This window comes from Drosophila bipectinata, chromosome 2L (genome assembly GCF_030179905.1).
Source record: "Drosophila bipectinata strain 14024-0381.07 chromosome 2L, DbipHiC1v2, whole genome shotgun sequence".
Classification (NCBI taxonomy): Eukaryota; Metazoa; Arthropoda; class Insecta; order Diptera; family Drosophilidae; genus Drosophila; species Drosophila bipectinata.
Genome location: NC_091736.1, coordinates 17,593,390 through 17,614,057, shown reverse-complemented (window position 1 = coordinate 17,614,057; position 20,668 = coordinate 17,593,390). Strand labels below are relative to the sequence as shown.

Sequence of the window (20,668 nt, the reverse complement as noted above, 5' to 3'; positions counted from 1 at the left end):
TGCCCAAGTCACAAGAAACAAAAACAAGCAACAAAAACAATTTGATGAATGGCTCATAATATTCACACACATTCACATCCATCCATCCATACCCCCACTCAAACTCATCCATACTCATATATAAAAACTGACGAATAAGCAGAGTCACCCAAGTCAGATTTGGGTAGGTGGGTGGGGGCGATGGGGCTGACAAAATACGAACAATAGCGAAGAACAGAAAATCTTATAAAACCGAAATTAAAAAAGGCAACAACAACGCTCATAACTGCGCCAACGACGGAGATAGCACTAGCGTGGGAGCGAGACAAAGCAAGCCAGAGTAAGAGAGAGCGCAACAAATGGCAGGCGCCATTTTGTGCGAGTGCAAGCGAGATGGCCGGCTGCCCAAGGGCAGGGCACTTGGCCCCCTATGAATTATGATAAATTATTAATCGAGAGTGCGAGCGAGCGAGGGAACTTTTGGAGCCCACGACAGAGAGAGAGAGCCAGTCAGCGCACCTCTCCCGAAGAATATTACAACAACAATGGCGCAAAGGTGAGCCGCAAAAGGCGGAAGGAAGTTGCCACTGTCGCGGACGCCGCAGCAGCGCCTCTGCCGGCGCAACATTTTTCTTCCCCTTTTTGTGATTTTTTTTGTGGGAGCGAGAGAGCAGCTCATAATTTACCGAACAAGTTTCATAAACGTCTCTCCAGGTCTCAGGTAAAACAACAGAAGAACCCGACACACCTGAGTGTGAGTGAGAGGGCTGGCAACAGTAACAGTAACAGCGGCGGCGAGCAAGCGAGATCGCAGTTTAATAAAAATTATGATGAGAGGGAGCGAGAGAGGGCATATGAAAAATTATATGAAATGCGAGAGAGAGCCACCTCGTATAAGGTGGGTTGGCTGAATGATATGCCAGGATATGCCAGTTTCTGTAATATCGCAGCACACACACACACACGAGAGGCTCACGCACACGAACACACACCAACGCACCGGAACCGGTCGCGGGGCCCACGAAGCGGCGAGCCGAACGTCAGCCGAGTCGGAAAAGAAGTCTCGGGTCGGGCGGCTGTATTTGTTTCGGAACGTATCTGACGGATAAATATTTTGTGTCAGTGCTATTTCGACGCGCTGAACGTAACGTTCGACATACTCTCTATACTCTCTCCCGCGCTGGGCCACGTTGCGTATGACTACGCTGCGTATGCGTAACTCGCACAGTTTTCCACGAGTTCGAGTCCGAGTCCCTGCCGCGAAAATCAAAATCAAAACAAGAGCCACCGCAGAACGATGAAAATCACCGGCCAGCTAGCCAACTAGTAGTTGTAATTACAAATACGAATTAAGTTAAATCGGCCAGACAGCCAACGGCATCGCGCGATACCTCCTGCCGACGGCAAAACGCAAAGTGCTACAGCCCTACTTTCACGGTGGCGGTATGAGCCAGAAAGAAAATCGAAAGAAAGAATTATTTTTCCCTATAACAATCACACAACCAATGCAATAATAAACATGGTGCAATGATCAACAGTTAACGAGTCGCGGGAAAGCCAACGACAACGAAAAACCAAAACATCCTCGAGAAGAGAAAGTGCTTGAAGCGTGCGTTTTTGAAAAAGTTCTCTTGATGAAAAATCACCTGTCCAACGTTTTGTGTGCGATGCGTAGTGACTTCAAGGATAATCACCAGGAGACCATCAATAAAATGATACAATTTGGCACAGTGAAATATGGCATTGTCAAACAGCTGAAGGATCGCGCTCGCAGCGCCGACAAAGGTGAGCGAGCTGGCAAGGCATTTAATTAAAAGTCGTGCCCAAAAGTTTTTGGAGAAAGAAAAACCAAAATTAGAAAGTAGTCTCCTATCAGCGGAACATAAAACAAAATTTACAAATTTCGATACGTAACTGAACCATTTAAAAATGTTTAACAAATTTGTCATGATTGTCTTTTCCCCATTTCTGAAGCTATTATTTCCATAATATAGTTTCGACCTACGGGCTCTGACTGTTTTCCATTTTATTGATAAGACTCCGAAAAGTTTGGGCCAACATTAATAATTGTGGCGTTTTCGGAGAGGAAGCTTAATAAAATATAAAAAGTGGTAGGCAGACATTTGAAATGTGTCACAAATCGAAGCATTTAGAAACCCATGGCTCTGCAGGTCCGACTGCACCAGTCCCCCCTCCGATTTTATGGACTAATTTATACATATAAATTATATTTCTTCGGTTTTGCATTTCCAGTTTCTGATTTGTTTTAATTTAAACGTTAACAGCTGCTATTGGCAGAGCTTGTTTTTATGATAAATCAAAAATCGATTTCGATTTAATGGAGCAACTTAAAAACTATATGATTTAAATATGGCTTCGGCTCATAGAAGCAGAAATGAGTTTTGGGAAAGGCACCGAAATCGGCTTGACTGAGTCTTGAGTATATTTTTGGAGGCCTCTCGGCAGGCGTGTTTCTTTAATTGGTTTTGAAAGCTTTGATTTTCGGCCATTTGCATACCAGTGCCAGAAAACTTAATTATTTATTTAAAGGGCTTTAAACTTAAATCCTGAACATACTTTTCAGTAAATAGTTGCTGTATATTAATAATTACAAATGAGTTCACATTAAATTTGAAAATTGCTGGCCATAAGCTTTAAAAAGGTGATAAACATTCTGGCTGTGTGAGTGGGGATGTTTTTTATTTAATTTTATCAATTTGTTTGGCGCGGTTTTTATTTATACACCGCATATGAAGGCATATATGTACATTCGCAGCTATATATAGTTATATATTCATGTGCCTTGTTGCTGGTTCGGGGATTAATAAATGTTAACTCATTAGTGCGGGATAATAAATTAAATTAATATCGCTAAAATGAAAATCGAAGCAGATTCGCAGAGAGTTGCTGCTTATTTCCATATGATTTATATGGAGTATAAGCCACAACGATGTATTCCATTTTTGAATATATGCAGTCTGCGCTGTCTGCGAATATGGAAATGCTCCTCGGTTTGCGTCGCTTTTTGTTTTGCAATCAATGTCGGGATCGCATAACTTAATGACATTAATTATTTAATTATTTTTATTTATACGATTTTGCGTTTTTTTCGGAATCTAGTTCTCCCTATAACTTGGATATGAAATTCAATTGAAACCCTTCCCCATGGTCTGACCTATGGCTGCGAAATCCGATCAGACCGGACTTTCGATATATTATTCAATTATGCCATATACTCGATGTGCTTCTGCTGTTTTCAATCCACACATTTTGTGTACATTTTATGTAGTTTTTATTTCGTATTCCGTTTTTTTTTAGCTTTTTGTTTTTTGCATTTTCCAATTGGCTGAACATTTGTTTCACCTCAGGCCAGCGGGCTCACGGTTGGTTCGCAGCGATTTGCATATTGAATATGACGATGGAATAATTGAAAGTCAGCCCAGAACTAAACTCGAGGCGTATGCAAAAGTCAATGGTTAGAGGAGGAATGAACTCACAAGCGTCGAGGTGGAGGCACTAATTCAAGGGAATTCTCACAGCCCAGCCCAAAGTTCGTTACAGGAAGCGCTATTTACCCAAAAAAATAAATTCACTCTTCGCAGGAATAAATATATATATTTCAATTAATTTAGTTCTCCCTGTAGTGAGTAGCTCTGGCGGGAATAAAAAATTGATTTGCTGAAAGCTAAAATAAACCCAAACAAAATTTATGAGCCAACAGCCATGACAGGACGGAAAACGGAAAAGCTGCGAAAATGTTGTTGAAAATATTTGGACACATAAAATGCCAAAAAGTTGACATTGGTTAATGAGTTGATGGACAGACTGGGGTTAGCAATTATGAGTATTCGTCAGCGGTGTTGGGGCCCTCCATTTGGGGTGGGATTTATTCGATTTAGTTGCGCATGCAGAGTGGAGATAACTCATTCGATTTTAGCCAACAGACCGAACTGCTGAATTTATGGCTTGACTTAATCCACCTTTAAACTGGCGCGATTTAATTTATATGGAGGAACAATGGGAAATATAATTTCCTGCCGACAGCGTCTCGTTTCACAATTTCATATTTATTTATCTGTCAGATACATAGATACAGAACGCACGGAATGGCCGGAATGAACCTAGCCAGTTGTCAGTAGAACAAAATACATTTTTGGTAGACAAAAAAAATAAATCTTTAAACGGCTCACACACAGGCACACACGTGCGGAATCGATATATACACACAGCCACCCATACATGCTGTATAGATTAAGTTAAATGTTTGGATATTTTGTTTTGGGCGCCCACGCGTCCGAGGAACTAAAATACGCGCAAACTAAAAATCGAAATCGAATCGGGCCGCTAAGGCAATGGCCTCCTCCTCCTCCAGATCCCCCAGATGCCCCAGCTCCCCCCTGGGTTACACCAACACAATAAACAAGCTGCGTTTATTGTTATTGTAAATTTAACAATTTTATTACCAATTGCAAAATGACTTAACCATGTTCGAGACAATTTTATGTTCGTCATAATTGGAAGTTGTTTTATTTTGCTTGTGAGCTGCGAGTCGCCGCCGCGCCGCCACTGCCGCTGTCTGAAAGGTTTATGGCAACATTATAATTAATTTCAATTAATTAAAATACACTTCACTTATCAGCAATCATAATCATAACTCCTCGGCCGAGCGGTTTCGTTTTTGAACTGTAATTGTAACCAAAAACAAAATTTTACTTTTAACAAAACAACAAACACTCTCTTAATATTTCACAAATTCAAAACGATTTTTTAAAAAATGAATTTTGCGAGCGAAAAGTAATAATAAAAATAATATTAATGCGATCGATATGCAAATGGCGCTGATAGTCGCCAGGCCCAGTCTATCTCTGTATCTTTTTTTTTGTACTGTATCTGAGTATCTTTTGTGGTCGAAAACAGAAAACTTGCCCAACTCGTTTGATTTGTGCAGAAATATGTTTTATTATATATATCGAACGAGGTGGTGTGTTGGCCCGAGTTCGTTGTTGGCTTTAACTTATCATAAATTATATTATATGTGCGTGTGCGGCAAAAGTTGCTGGTGTTGCTAGTGTTGCTGGTGTTGCTGGCGGGCCAATCTGTGACTTGGTTTGCTTTTTAGGCTCGCCGCGATTAATTAGTCAGAGGCACTGGACCAGGCCAAACGGCTGTCAACTGCTTTCTCCCCTTGGACAGCTTACCTGGCAACAAGTGAGCATCAGTTGGCCAGCACAAGCAGCAGCAGCAACACGAGCATCAGCAACAGCAACAATTGCAACTGCCGGCGATCGACTTGAAGACTAATTGTGGGCAGCACAACAAAAAAAAAGGAAAAACAAAAAACAGCTGCGGCCGAGGCTGAGGTAGAGGGAAAAGGAGAGAGAACACATGCTTTAACAAGAAATGTAATTGCATTCAGTTGGCAGCCAAAGCAGCAGCATCGGAAAGAGCCAAGAGCTAGGAGGTAGGAGCTAGGAGCAATCTCCCCACACCCGCCAGCAACTTTAACGCATTGCAACGAACAATTGCCGGCGATTAAGTCATATGCAGCGGAGTGGTCGAGGGGGTGGCAGGGCGGAGAGACGGAGACAGCTAACAGGTAGCCAAGTTATCGGGAAATGGCCAACAATCCCAACCAGCCAGCGACTATTTTGGTTTAGCTCCAACTCCAAGTTACTCGGCAATAGCAACAGCAAGAGCAGCAGCGGCAGAAAAAAGCTGCACATTCCAATACGATTTGTTGTAACTTTTGTAATTAGTCACAATCATGATGGGTTTTTGAGGAAAAACTATTTAAATTTAAGATTTAAATTGGCAAACAATGTAACTGAATAAGTTTTAAGTTTTATTTTAAAGCTTTTTTTTAACAAAAATACGATGTTTCTATTTCGTTCTTTCAGACACAGGCAGCGATCAAGAAGAGAATGGTGGCTGCTCGCCATTGACCACGGCCACTACTACGGCCAGTCCCAGCCGGAGTCCCGAGCCGGAAGAGGAGCACCACGATCAGGATCAACAGGTATCCTCCATCAAAGAACAGGTAGAAAAGCCATTAGAATCGCTGGAGAACACTGAAATCGAATCCATAGAGGATAACAATAACAAGGTAGTAATGACAAAACCAAATTCTGAGGACCGCGAACGGGAGCACGAGCCCAATGCCAGTGGCTCGATGCCCAGTTCCCCGGTCGCCGAGGCCAGTGCCGAAGAGGCGGCCACGGAGAGAGCTCCCGAAAAGGAGAAGGACATCGAGGTTGATGTGGAGATGGGGGAGGAGCCAAGCAGTATGCTTCCCACCGAGATGAGAGGTCTGCCAGGAGCAGCCGGCGCGCCAGTGACCCTGGAGGCCATTCAGAACATGCAGATGGCCATTGCCCAGTTCGCGGCCAAGACCATTGCCAACGGATCCACCGGGGCGGACAACGAGGCGGCCATGAAGCAGCTCGCCTTCCTGCAGCAGACCCTCTTCAATCTGCAGCAGCAACAGCTCTTCCAGATCCAGCTCATCCAGCAGCTGCAGTCGCAGCTGGCCCTCAACCAGGCCAAGCAGTCGGAGGACGAACAGGAGGAGGAGCAGGAGCAGGAGGTGGACCAGGATCAGGAACAGGAGACGGACACATACGAGGAGGAAGAGCGCATCGCAGACATGGAGCTCCGCCAAAAGGCCGAGGCCCGCATGGCTGAGGCCAAGGCCCGGCAGCATCTAATCAACGCCGGAGTTCCACTGCGAGAGACCTGCAGTTCTCCGGGAGAAACCCTGAAGCGGAGGAGAGAGCACGACCTGGAGTCGCAGCCTAGCCGTAGACTGAGCTCTGAGGCCTCCATCCACAAGGAGAACCACTCCTCGCAGGATGCCCTCTCCAAGCTGAAAGATCTCGAAAACACTCCCCTGCCCTTCGGTTCAGACCTGGCCTCCAGCATCATCACCCACCACGATGACCTGCCGGAGCCCAACTCCCTGGAGATGCTCCAAAAAAGGGCCCAGGAGGTCCTGGACTCTGCTTCGCAGGGCATCCTTGCCAATAACATGGCCGATGACTTTGCTTTCGGAGACAAGAACGGAGACGGCAAGGGTCGCAATGAGCCGTTCTTCAAGCACCGCTGCCGGTACTGCGGGAAGGTCTTCGGCTCCGACTCTGCGCTCCAGATCCACATCCGATCTCACACCGGAGAGCGTCCTTTCAAGTGCAATGTGTGCGGCAGTCGCTTTACCACCAAGGGAAACCTGAAGGTCCACTTCCAGCGGCATGCCCAGAAGTTCCCCCACGTGCCGATGAACGCAACTCCAATCCCCGAGCACATGGACAAGTTCCACCCGCCTCTGCTGGACCAGATGTCCCCCACAGACAGCTCGCCCACCCACTCGCCGGCGCCGCCTTCCGGACCATTTGCTTCGGCCTTCCCGGGACTGCAGAACCTCTATCGTCCGCCCATGGAGATCCTGAAGAGCTTGGGAGCCGGTGCTCCGCATCCCTTCTTCCCTCAGGACCTGCCCACGGATCTGCGTAAGCCCTCGCCGCGTCTGGAAGAGGAGGAGGCAGTGGCAGCTATTCCGGTGAAGAAAGAAATCGTGGAGGAGGAGAAGGACGAGCATCAGCAGCAGCAGGATGAGCACGAAGAAGAGGCAATGAGCCAAAGAGAAGAGGAGCAGGACAATCGCAACTCCTCGCCGGAGCCAGAGCCCCTGCCACTGGAGGTGCGCATCAAGGAGGAGCGCGTGGATGATGAACCGGAACAGGAGCAAGTTCACAAGGAGGAGCATCGCAGGAGTCCCTCCCCTTTGCCACAGCAGCCGTCGCCCCACCATCACCGACCCAGCCACCTTGGCTATCCTCCGGTGGTGCAGCCCATCCAGCCACCCGCCCTGATGCACCCTCAACCCTCTCCGGGCTCGCACCTGGATCACCTGCCTACACCAGGACAGCTGCCGCCTCGCGAGGATTTCTTCGCCGATCGGTTCCCGCTTAACTTCACGACCGCCAAGACCCTGTCGCCGGAGCACCACTCTCCGGTGCGGTCGCCGGCGGGAGCTGGAGTACCGCCGCCTGGAATTCCACCTCCGCATCACCATCCTCACCACATGGCCAGGTCTCCCTTCTTCAATCCCATCAAGCACGAGATGGCAGCCTTGCTGCCTCGACCCCACAGCAACGACAACTCCTGGGAGAACTTCATCGAGGTGTCGAACACCTCGGAGACCATGAAGCTGAAGGAGCTGATGAAGAACAAGAAGATCAGCGACCCTAACCAGTGCGTGGTCTGCGACCGCGTCCTGTCCTGTAAGAGTGCCCTCCAGATGCACTACCGCACCCACACCGGGGAGCGTCCCTTCAAGTGTCGCATTTGCGGCAGGGCCTTCACCACCAAGGGCAACCTGAAGACCCACATGGCGGTGCACAAGATCCGGCCGCCGATGCGCAACTTTCACCAGTGCCCAGTGTGCCACAAGAAGTACTCCAACGCCCTCGTTCTTCAGCAGCATATACGCCTGCACACCGGAGAGCCTACGGATCTGACGCCGGAGCAGATCCAGGCAGCAGAGATCCGTGATCCGCCGCCTTCCATGATGCCGGGACATTTCATGAATCCCTTTGCGGCTGCCGCCTTCCATTTCGGAGCTCTGCCTGGAGCAGGAGGTCCTCCGAATCCCAACCACAGCATGCACAACGGAGCCCTCGGCTCGGAGTCTTCTCAGGGCGACTTGGAGGACAACATGGACTGTGGCGAGGACTACGACGACGATGTCTCTTCGGAGCATCTGTCGAACAGCAATCTGGAGCACGAGCAGAACGACAGGCCACGATCCGGGGATGATTTCAAGTCCCTACTGTTTGAGCAAAAGCTAAGGATCGATGCCACGGGAGTGGTCAACACGAATCCTGTGCGGCCGCGATCTTCGGCCTCCAGCCATGGTGGCCACTCTGTGGGCTCCACCTCGGCTCCGACCTCACCCACCACATCGTCGGTGGTGCAGAAGCCCAGTGCCTCGCCCGCCCGCTCTGAGGCCTCCCAAGGAGCTCTGGATTTGACCCCGCGAGCTCAGCCTGCATCCAGGTCCCCCTTGCCCGCCACCAATAAGGAAAAGCCCGTGGTGAGCAGTCCGCCCAGCCTTCCGCGCAGTCCCAGCCATGCCCCCACCTCGTTGCTGACCTCCCCTCTGCCTCCCAGCGTGGGCATTGACTGTTTGCCACCAGGCCTGCAGCACCACCTGCAGCAGCAGCACCAGCACCTCATGCAGCAGCAGGCGGCGGTGGCAGCGGCGGCGGCGGCCCAGCACCACCACCACCAGCAGATGGCGGCACTCCACCAGCATCAGGAGCAGCTCCGCCGGGAGGCTGCCGAGGCCCAGCAGAAGGCGGCAGCGGCAGCAGCGGCGGCAGCAGCAGCGGCCGCCGCTCAACGCCAGACCTCCCCGCAACCGCCTCAGCCGCAGCGGCCGGGAGAGGTTGCGGGCCCGCCACCCAATCCGCTCATGGGCGCCCGACCGCCCTTTGGAATGTTCCCCAACCTCCCGCTTTTCCCGCCCGCCACCACCCAGAACATGTGCAACGCCATGAACCAGATCGCCCAGTCGGTGATGCCGGCGGCTCCGTTCAATCCTTTGGCGCTAAGCGGGGTGCGGGGCAGCACCACATGCGGCATCTGCTACAAGACATTCCCCTGCCACTCGGCGCTGGAGATCCACTACAGGAGCCACACCAAGGAGCGGCCCTTCAAGTGCAGCATCTGCGATCGCGGCTTCACGACCAAGGTGGGTTTTATTTTATTCACTTTTGCAAGTTTTGGGGGATTTCTTATATTTTAATTGGGGAATATTTGTTTACTTAAAGACATAAATTTAATAAGAGTTTTCTTTGTTTTTTTTAACGTTTTCAGGGCAATCTCAAGCAACACATGTTGACCCACAAGATTCGCGATATGGAGCAGGAGACCTTCAGAAATCGTGCCGTAAAGTATGTAAGTTTTTCAATATTTATGCCCCCAATCCCATTCCTTTCCATCCCATTCCATTCCTAAAGTAATATGAGTAGTATTATCCTTCAAAAACATTCCCAATTACATCCCCAAACAAACAAACCTTCAACTTCTTTTACTTACCAAGCCTTTCCTTTTGTTATTCTTTCTTGTAGATGAGTGACTTGAACGCCGATCGCGAATAAGTATAATCTCAGTTACCGCTAGCACGATCCATCCAATAATCGCCACCCATGGAGGTGAAGATGACCTTGCTCCATCGGAGGATCGCTGGCGATCGCAGCCCCAAATCAGAATCAGTCAGATGCAATCGATTCTCGCAACCCAATGATCTCAAGATATAGAGCAAAATCGGAGAGAGAGAGATATAGAGGCCGAGTCTGGTAAAGATCACTCGAGTACACAGAAATCTTTTATATTTATAAAATGTTGCCCACAAAAATATTATTTGATTGTTGTTTCAAAAAGAAAAGTGAACAAAAAAAGTTGCTAACAACAAACGGGGCTGATCCATGATCGATAGAATGATTATGCTCCGGGGCAGCTCTAAACAGCTTTCATAAACAATTTTTTATGATCTGACGATCTGGAGAACCGTATAGCCTGCCGGTATACCAATATACCGGCGAGGACGGATCATGAAACGTATCCAAAGATGCATCAAAAGCGATTTGTGTTCCAGCTAAACAAAAATGAATAATTTGAAAAAATCGAAAAACCCGGAGATGGAACCAAAGGCTGCTTGGTATGAAGAGACTGATAGCGTTTCGTGTTCCACCAACACCATACACCTCTAAAAGCAGAAGCAGGCACACGGATGTATCTTTGCATCTGTATCTCTGCGACTGTATCTGTATCTGTGTCTGAAGCAGAAGCAGCTGAAGCGGACAGTGAAGGCGTAGTAAAATCAAAATTCGAATTTAAAGCAAATCTTAAGGTATATGCTAAAGTAAATATGATAGGTACCTAAGCAAGATTCAAGCAGATATGTGTACATACATATATATGATATATTATAACCAAAATCCCCCAGAACACAGAGACACATATATGTTAATAATCTATTTGGAATGTGCAATAATACGACATGCTATAAATTTAGATGCGAACGCCGAGCGCAGGCTTTTGTTTCCTACTACTCGTAAATTAGATTTATTTTCCACCTCTTGTACATAATGCGTATACAAACACACGCCCTCTATACTACTACCTATTATTATTATTATTAATTATTAATTATGGAGCATAAATTTCGAAATCCAAACGCTTTGCTTTCGAGATCGGGTTAGGAATAAAAAAAAAACGAAAACAAACAAACAAAAATATATATGAGAAATTGTGATATTAAATGTAAAAAAAAAAGAAAATACAAATTACGAGTTGCTGGTTGGCAGAGGGGGAAACCCAGTCGAAGCCCCAGCAAAATGCTTTCCATATCACAGATGAGAGAACCACAAAAGATATCTAACATTCATAGTTAATTTAGTTGTTAGCCCAGGGGACAATCCCCGATCCACGAATCACACCCAAACACACCACACACACTCTCTAATTTCACTTCATTGGAAGAATTAACCTCTAGCCTTAAGTACATGTATTGATTACCACACTTAAATTATACACAGATACGAATGTATCTCAATCTGTTCGTAAGCATTAAGAATAGTCTCATAATTTATTATGCAAAACCAAGAAAAAAAAAACAACACAAAACAAAACAAATGCAAATAAAAGTAAATTTATTGACAAGAACAAATAAATATATGTATTTAAGTTATGAAAAATTAATAAACCACCGTGGCATTTCTTCTTCGGGGTCACCAGATCGGGGTTTATCGAGATGGTAGTTCTGGGAAAATCCCGAAAATCGTATTTCCAAGATTTCCGTGGTAACAGATGGCGCTGGCTGTAATAAAAATGATTAGTCAAGTTTATTATCGTCATAATCTTTTAATTCGAAATCGAAACGGAATATCGACAGAGTCAACAGATCGGATCGCGTTGGATCCGTACCAAGCACAGAGCCTGATCTGATCCATAGCAATGAAATATTTTTATTGCCTTTTAAATTGATATTTTACCTTCAACAAATTTTTGCTGCCTGGTTTGGTCTGTTTTTTTGTATCGTTAGCTTTTTCTGGTTAACTTTTTTGTTGTGGTCTGTGGGGACCACGTCTTCGATGAGATCGCTGCGACCGATCGCTGTGGCATTTTAGTCGTTAATCAAAAAATTTCTTGTTGACAACGCTTTGTCATCTTTTTAATGACGGACACCCGCTGAGTTCTGAGTGTGTGCTGCTTTGTTTTGGGTTATTGTTATTTGTTTGGCAGCTTGTTTGTTTGTCTTGCAGTGGCCCGTGATGGATGTTTGGACTGGTTTCGATTTGGAAATGTCATTTACATCTTCCCATTGACCAGGTGGCCATAAAGCAATGCTAATACCTAAGCCTAGACAACTGGCCATAACTGCCGGTGAATTAATTTCTTCATCACTCTATTATTAAATGCAACATCTGCTCCACTTACACGACTCAGCTATGCCGATGGTGAGTAATTAACACTGTTAATATGCCAACTCGTTGACAAACTGTCATCGCTGGAATGAAAGGGGAATAATTACAGATCGGATCGGATCCGGACTGCATATTATTTCTTTCATTCCGCCATCACTCAGCGGAGATCTGCTGTAGGTAGTCCTGTATCTGTCAGCGGCACCTTTAAGATACGGCTTGGAGGGACCTCAAGATACCTACATACCCTTGGCAGCCAGAGGGTTGCTACACAAGTTGAGTTATTGTTCCATGCGGATGTTAATTCGAGGCGTGTAATTGCCGCTCTCATTCCGGCAGTTTATTTACAAGTTTTCAACAGTTTTGTCGCACATCCCCGTCTCCGTCCCTCTTCCGCTTCCGCTCCGTTTTTTATAAACCATTTCCGTGGCTTTTTAGTTTAGTTTAATTTGGGGCAATTTAATGGATTTACGGCACGAGAGGGCAAACGTCTCCATCGCCGGCCCATTGGCATCGAATTCAACTGGCAAGAGCCAATAAAGTGGCCGCTCCACGCACTAACTGCACCGACAACAACCATCCGCTGATAACTATTAAGATAACTATTGCAACCATATTCGGATCGGGTTCGGGCTCAGCCGGGGGTTTAGGGTTTGGGTCTCTCTCCGCTGGCGAGGTAAATCCTTGAAAGCGCTGGCAATAAATGCAAAAATCCTTACAAATAATATGAGAATGGTTATGGGCCAGTGTGCGGGCTTATCGCAGGCATAAAACCAAACTCACACAGCCCGGCGACAACGCAAACACCAAACACCGAAAACAATCTAAACAAGAAAAATTGCACAAATTGCCGGGCTTCAGTTTGGTTCTCAGCTCTCGGATCCCATCGCCGTCTCAGCCTTCTGATATCGCAGCTCCCGGCGTCATCATCATCAGGGCACCACCGTGGGCCTGATTGGGGGTTTCCAGCTCAAAAATCGCACTCACAAACCCTCGGGCTAATTAATTATGGCTTCCTGATTGTTTCCGCTTGCTTTGATATTACCGATCGATATTAGAATTTTATTTATAAGTCTCAGGGTACTTGCTAATCAATATCATTAATCTTTGTAACGTTACCATGTACCATGTCGGTAGAATTAATGGAAACTGCTTTTGAATATCGAGTTTTGAATAAAAAAGTCGATATAAAACGAGGAGTATTGAATTTAATGAAACCAGCCCACTGTGCTCCTATCCAGCAACATCCAGCAACAAAAGGCAATAACACCAGCCACACACACAAACCAACGGCCACGAGGGGTGGGTGGGGTGTATGGCTTTGGCTAAAACACTTCGATAGGAAAATCTAACGATTTGTTTGCATTTTTATTATTTCCTGCTGTAGCTGTTGCTGCTGCTGAAATTGTCACAAAATAAAATAAAACTAACAATCATTCCGGCAAATATCAACAGGAATATGGCAATGCCCCCCTCTACAGTATTACCTCCTTATGGTGGCCGCCGCGTAGCCGCACACCCGCCTTAATGGTGTTTGAGTGGCCGTATCTGTGTATCGGCAAGTGTCAGTTTGGCACATCATTTGGCCGCGACACACAATGGCGGCCTCCGTTTGAGCCGCCTCTGAGAAAAGAGTCGGATCTCCAGCATTTTGACGTCGGCAGATTCGGAGGAAAAGGCTTCCACAGATCAGCAGTCTCCACTCGATGCTGGGGAATCAATAATGCACTGAGGAAAAACCTATTCTACTTTTAGGGCTGGCTTGTGGCGAGTTAGTTACTTGGCTAGGTTAATAGACCATCCATTTTTTCTCAGTGATTATCTCAGCCAGAGCCCAGACCTGAGACCTGAGTCTGACGTGAGCTCGCATTTAGGCAACATTATGCACAGGATTAGTTGACAGCCAGGCAGGATCCTCGCTAGAAAAAGCCATATCCCCTGGTCACGTGTCGGTGGCTCGTGGCTGTCTGTTTGGGTAATCGACACCATCATAATATTGCACTGCCAGATTAATTGGCCTTAAGATTTGTATTTCAGTTCCCGGCTTAAGTGTATGATATTTTTGCGGCCTATTTGATTTACTCTTGCGGTGGCTTCATGTTTTGTTTTTGGATTGCAGGGAGGAACGCCCCCAAAACACTTTTGGGATTAGCAGGAAACAAACAATGTATCTATAAGTCCAACTCAGATGAAATATTTGGAAAAAGGAGGTCGAGGTAATAACTTTTGAAAAGGCTTGTAACGCAATCAACTTTTGGCCAACACGCATCCTGGCAGCCATTAGGCCAAATGAGACTGGGACTTCGCAGAGACAATCGAAGGCGATTGACTTGGCTGGCAACGCCCTGTCAGAGTCGGATAATTTGCGTTGTTTTTCCGCTTTTCCGCTCCCCGGCCCCCGCTGCAAATGATGAGGCATTAATCGGGACGATCGGCCCTGCCCCCTGGGCGTGAAAAGGAACCGAAACAAAACGGAATCGAGGATTGGGAACGGAGAACGGAGCAATCTGGTGAAGACAAAGCCCGGGTTGGGAATTCTAAGCGGGATGCTGATGCCGGACATTTGCAGCAGTCAGCGCGATTTACTGCTTGGCTGCTTAGCCCCCTCCCAGACCCCTCTTAGAGTGGGCGGTGGGGAGTGGGTGGGTTTGTGAGGAATGGCCATGTGATTACATGAAAAACACTGAAAAGCGAGTCAACTTTCAAACCAATTTTTGCCAGGCGGCAGCCCAGCGCAAAGCGGAGAGCCAAGTAGAAAATTACTACAGTTTATACTCCCGATACAGATACGTTGTACATATCCATATGGCGGTGACGGAGGGGCCTCGGAGGGAGTGGGAGGTTACAGGCAAACAACAATCCCGCAATCCCAGCAGCAATTTTCAAAATTTCAATCCCATTGCTCCCTATTTATACTCTAACAAAGGGTTAATATAAACTGGTAACTATTGAAAGAGGTATGAGGTTATAGGGTTGGAAGTATAAAGTTATTGTTAATTAAGATTTAACTAATAAATATTCTGTTATTCTATTTATTTATATATAAACCCTTTAATAACTACAACCTAGTTCTACCCTTTAGAGTATTTTAATCTTCGACCACGTCAAGACATTAACTATCTTTCCAGAGCTATCCCTTTTTTTTGAGCCAAGCCAAGCCAGTGATTTGTTTGTTTCTAAATGTTGGCAATGCTGTGCGGTGTGCCTTGGGGCTGGCCAACGTTGCCAACGCTGCTGATGATGAGTTCGTCGGCGAGGCGATCTAATTTCTCATGCTGGAATCATCGATTCATCGTTTTGTGTTGCGCTGTAAATCAACGGGACAAAGACCCAATCCGACCCGACCCGGATATCAGTTCTCTGCCTCCTGTCCAGAGCACAGCACCCACCTCCCCCAGCTTGGCCTGCCCAGCTCCAATCAATCCAATCCAGTCAACTCCTGCCACCCACTGTCCAAATCTAAGCGCTTCAAATATATTTCCCCCTCGTTTTGGGAGCAGAAACGCGGCATAATTGCCGTTTTGTTCGGGAGATACGAATGGAAAATTGGGGGGGGGGGGGGGGAAAAGGGGCGGCGGGAAAAGGGGGGGGGGCCGCAAATACAAATTGCACGTTTCAACCCGAATTGCAGGAGAGTGTGTTGGTTGGTTGGCTGGTTGTTTCTTTTTTCTTCCAAAAGCGAGTGTTTGGGTCAAATCAAAAAATCACAACAAAATTACTTGCCTGTCATGAAATTTGCCTCGATTTTGTTTTCTTCTCTCCTGATTTTTTTTTTTTTAGCATTTTTTTTGTAGCAGTATTGCGGATGCAAAACGGTTTGCTATTTTATTTTTTATCCTCTCCCCCCTCCGGAAAGGAAGAAGTATCTGAAGAGTGTAAAGTGTTCATGTGCTTTGGAGGTTGTTTTCTTTTTTGTATTTTTGTTACAAAGTTTTGGGGGCTCTATTTTGTTGCTGTTGTTGTGCATGTATAATTTGAATTTACAGTCAGTGGGCCGCCTTCCGCTACATCAAATTATTTGGGGCCAGACATTGGGGCAATTTATTTACCCTTTTCGATAGCCAGAAATTAAATATTAAAATATTTAGATCAAATTACATTAACTTAAAGGGTAGATTTACTTTGTAGACTTTCGAGACAGAGGGGGCCTTAAATTATAGAAACTGAATATGTAACTAAATATGCTACTAATACATACATATGTGTATAATATTAAATATGTCTTAAATCATAAACAACGTAGTGTTATTCTCAAAACAGATTAAGCTAATTTAGAGGTTTAGTTATTAGAATTCCTCTAATAGTATTATATTCCTTAGAATTATGGGACCTTATGGGTCTATATATTTATACATAGATCCTAAGTATTAAGGCTTCTCATAAATATATTCTTCTATCAAACAAATCTCTTATCTGTAACCACTGTGCCGCATTTCCAATCAACGTGACGTATGAGTGTTTGGTTGTTTGTCAGCACAGAGCTTTCTGTGTGTCCAACTTGGGTTGGCAATTGGGATTGGAACCAAGACTGAGACTGAGTCTGAGTCTGGGTCTGAGCCTGGAAAGGGGGAGAGAGATACTGGGGGTCTGGGGATGCAAAAAAAAAAAAACGTTGGCTCAATCGGTCCGTTGGCTGTTAGCCTGGTTGGTTGGTTTGCTGGCTGGTCCCGGGTGGAATATGCAATTATGTATTTTTAAGTTCATGTTTTTACATTTGCCTTTGCTCCGTCTCACTCGCTCCCTGGCACCTTCCCTGTGCCCAATTGCTGTAAATATAAAATTGCAGCAATTTTCTATGACTCGCCTCGATTGGAGTCGACGACGCGAACTCCATTTTGGCAACGGGTGGGGCTGGGGGGTTGCAGCCAGGCAGGCGGGCAACTCTGGTGGGTCTTGGGTCTGATTGCCATTCCATAGGAAAAACCCCCTTTCTGCGGTCTAACAACCGCCCTGTGGGTGGTAGCGGGCCCAGTTATTATGAATTGCTGCAGCAAATTGCCAGCAAACCAGCAACATCAACTGCTATTGCGATTGCGAGTGCAGGGGGCAGGGATCTCGGCCGATTATCGGCAATCGTGCGGCATTATGGAAGATGTCTGTCTAGCCGGAAGGGGTATTTTCCGAGGGGGTACCATAGTGGGCGATAGGGAAGGCTGAGTGCCGGCAGCTTAATTGACTCGGCCCGTGCACACCTCTTAATTGATGCGAGCCGACTTTGGAAAATAACCGCAACATCAACAGTTAGCCGAAAATTCATTGAATTGGCCCAAACAGTGCGAAACATTTGTCTGCCATCGAACACGGTCTGCAGATACAAAAGACCATATGCTAGACCCCATCGGATGACTACACTCCAAAAAAAAAAAAACACACAAAAACCCACGCCTTGAAACATTCACCCTCTTTTTCAAATAAATGGAATTTCTTGCAATGTACTCACCATTTAATAGCCGAGCCTAGCCCAGCATTTAGCCATCGATTGGCGACCGTCGCCGACTTCACAGGTGCGAGCCCAGGTGAGAGCCAGTGGCTGGCTGAGAGTGGGCGGGAGGCCAGAAGTGGGAGGCGGTGGGCCAGCAGCAGTTGGCGCTTTTCGGGTGTCAACTACAAAATAACAACAAAATGTTTCGCGCTCTTATGAGTCTTGTTTTTTGGCCGCTTTGAGAAACGTGATTGGAGTTGTTTGTTTTCAGCCAACTCGAGTGGCTTGTGGCTAAAACCATTGTCAGCTGTGAACTCTGGGGACTTGGATATTTTATAAAATTTTTACAAGCATTGGCCTTGCAGTTTCTCAGGTCGACTCCATTTAATGTTAAATGTGTTCCCTTGCTCCATAAGCATTTATTATGAATTCCCCGTAGCCATTAATAAAAAGCAGCCAAGATTCTTTGCTGGGCACTCGAAATATTCAGAAGTTGGTCAAATGAGATGCATTAGACAGTCCGAAAAGTTGTCAATCGATTCTCGGGAAAATGGCATTGCATTTGCATCGGATCTCAAGTGGTCAAGTGGTGGACTCCGGATCTCATGCAAATCGCCATCGCCATCACCATCACCATCCGTAGGTTGCTGGAAAGGAATTTAATTCAGAAATTTTCCACTTTGTGTTTCATTCACAAATTGCAAAATCCTCGCCAGCCTCGCCGGTCTTTGAATTTTTTCGAGCTAATTCGATAGCGATATAAGGTATATCCCATAAATATGTATGGATGGCTCTGGCAGAAACCTAATGGCACTTGCTCGGAGTTCTATGTGGATTTAAAATCGAAAATCGCTGCCCAAAAAACCCCCAGTTCGAAATGCATTTTAATAGATTACGAAAAGTTGCTCACATGCCCGAATATACAATTTAAATTACACCCTGTCGTCGGCACAATATCTCTATCCCATACAACTTATATACGTAGATCTACTGCCAGCATACGCACATATGTACATATATTCGACGATTCCAGATTGCGATCGGTGCACTGATTTTTATTGCCCTGTGCGAATTCTTGTTTGTTTTCATTATCGTCGCTGCAGTAATTTTCACTTTTCATCGAATTCGCTTCATTATCGTTGGAAATAGTTTTCAATTACCATTTAACCGAGTCGATAAATATTATGAGGCAATACATTGTAAGGAATTCGATGGGTAAGCAACGAGGACTACTGGAGGCTGGATTGGACTACATTTTTCAAATGATTTTTTTAGAGCTAATCGCATCTTTTCTATTCATAAGCTTTTCCCCATTTATCTTAAACCCGGATCGCACCACAAATTTGTTTGCCATTTTATCTAACAAGCCAAGTTAGTCGGTTGGCTTAGAGCTTCCATATCCCCGCTACTGAATTGGAAAACGAACAACCCGAAATCGCTTGAATATGGAAATCAGTGCATATCGATGGCGCTGATGCTGGGGCTGGAAAACGCCAACACCAACTTGCAACTCCTCGTTGCAACTCCTACTCTTATTTCTGCTGCAAGTCAGGTCCTAAGACCCGATGCCCAATGTCCGCTGTTTTTTATACAATTTTTTCTGCTGGGCTTTTGTGAACTCTTGGCGTATTTGTATTTGGCCAAATGAATTGCACTTTGTCCGCCTCCTGCTCTTCCACTGTTCTCTTCTTTCATTGAGATGCAGTTCATTGCAAGAGCCACTCGGGATACCCTTATTTTCAATACTTTAGGGATACTATACGCCAAAGGGTATACCCTACCCTTTGTTATCCTACATCTTAATACCTATTTTAAAAATTTTGCAGCCGATTCAAAAATGAACCCATTTTGTAGGCAAAACCCCGAGTGTCAAATAATAAAGTTTATAACTCGGCCAATACTTGTCACTTTAATAATTGTGACCTTCCCGATTTTAGATCAATTATATCAGTACTATAAATTTCATTCAAAAACTGGTAAAGTAAAATCGAAATTTTGTAAAGGGGTAACATAATGATATCGGCCAAAAATTAAAGTAGATTTTATAAGTTTCATTTTGACTAGCTTTTGATAGAAATTCGTGGGAATTGAAGCTATGATTCATTAATGGTATTCTGATTCCAAATATGTAGGTTAAGAAGTGACCGATGTATGGGCTGGGATGTGTTTCGAAAGTTGAATTTTCAGCTTCCTATGTCCATCTTGCTCCAATAAAACAGGAACCAGATAACCTATGGTGTATAAACAAATGATACAATCCTATTTTTCACTGCAAAAGGTATCCGTGCTTCGGCTAGTCCGACTTCAGCTTTTCTTTCCTTTTTTTACGATGGTGCACTAACAAAAACCCTGGAAGAAATCAACATATTCTAAAACTCAAAATAGTCTCAAGATGCAAATATAAAGATACCAAGAGACTCACCCTGCCCCTGTTTTAAATTCTTAATACCATATGAAGGCAGTATCACCTACCTATTTATCTCAGTGCTTTTTTGCATATTGACTTTGATGCTGCGATAGTGAGAAGGGGGTGAGCAACTGAAATGGGCGACGCCAGGGCCGATAACAAATCGCAGATACATAATTAAATTACAGCGTTTTAATTTCTGTAATTAGTCACGACTTCCACCCAAAACAGGGCTCTACAGCAGGCCAAATCTGTGGCGCCACCGCCGCTCTGGAGGTCCGGGATATGGAGCTCCGCCAGCTCCAAAGTCCAATTGCAGAAATACGAGCACTAGGTACTCCTCCAATCGGCAGTTAGATCATCAAAATGATCTAGTTT

At 45.6% G+C, this 20,668-nt stretch overlaps 2 protein-coding genes across 3 annotated transcripts in view; one reads left to right on the top strand and one right to left on the bottom strand.

The window, feature by feature from the left end:
* The window catches only part of mre11 (double strand break repair nuclease mre11), a 247,072-nt gene that overhangs the window by 97,483 nt on the left and 128,921 nt on the right, over positions 1 to 20,668 (bottom strand). The gene's annotated exons all lie outside the window — the stretch shown is intronic.
* On the top strand, positions 1,019 to 11,710 carry salm (spalt major). 2 transcript variants are annotated; one of them, XM_017251809.3, is made up of 4 exons: positions 1,019 to 1,764; positions 5,877 to 9,727; positions 9,853 to 9,933; positions 10,107 to 11,710. In XM_017251809.3, the coding sequence occupies exons 1-4, from the start codon at positions 1,614 to 1,616 to the stop codon at positions 10,134 to 10,136; spliced, it is 4,113 nt and encodes a 1,370-aa protein (XP_017107298.2). In that variant the 5' UTR covers positions 1,019 to 1,613; the 3' UTR covers positions 10,137 to 11,710. The 2 variants fall into 2 exon arrangements, with proteins under 2 accessions (XP_017107298.2, XP_017107299.2); XM_017251810.3 differs by having other exon boundaries at positions 1,020 to 1,764; positions 9,853 to 9,929; positions 10,107 to 10,188.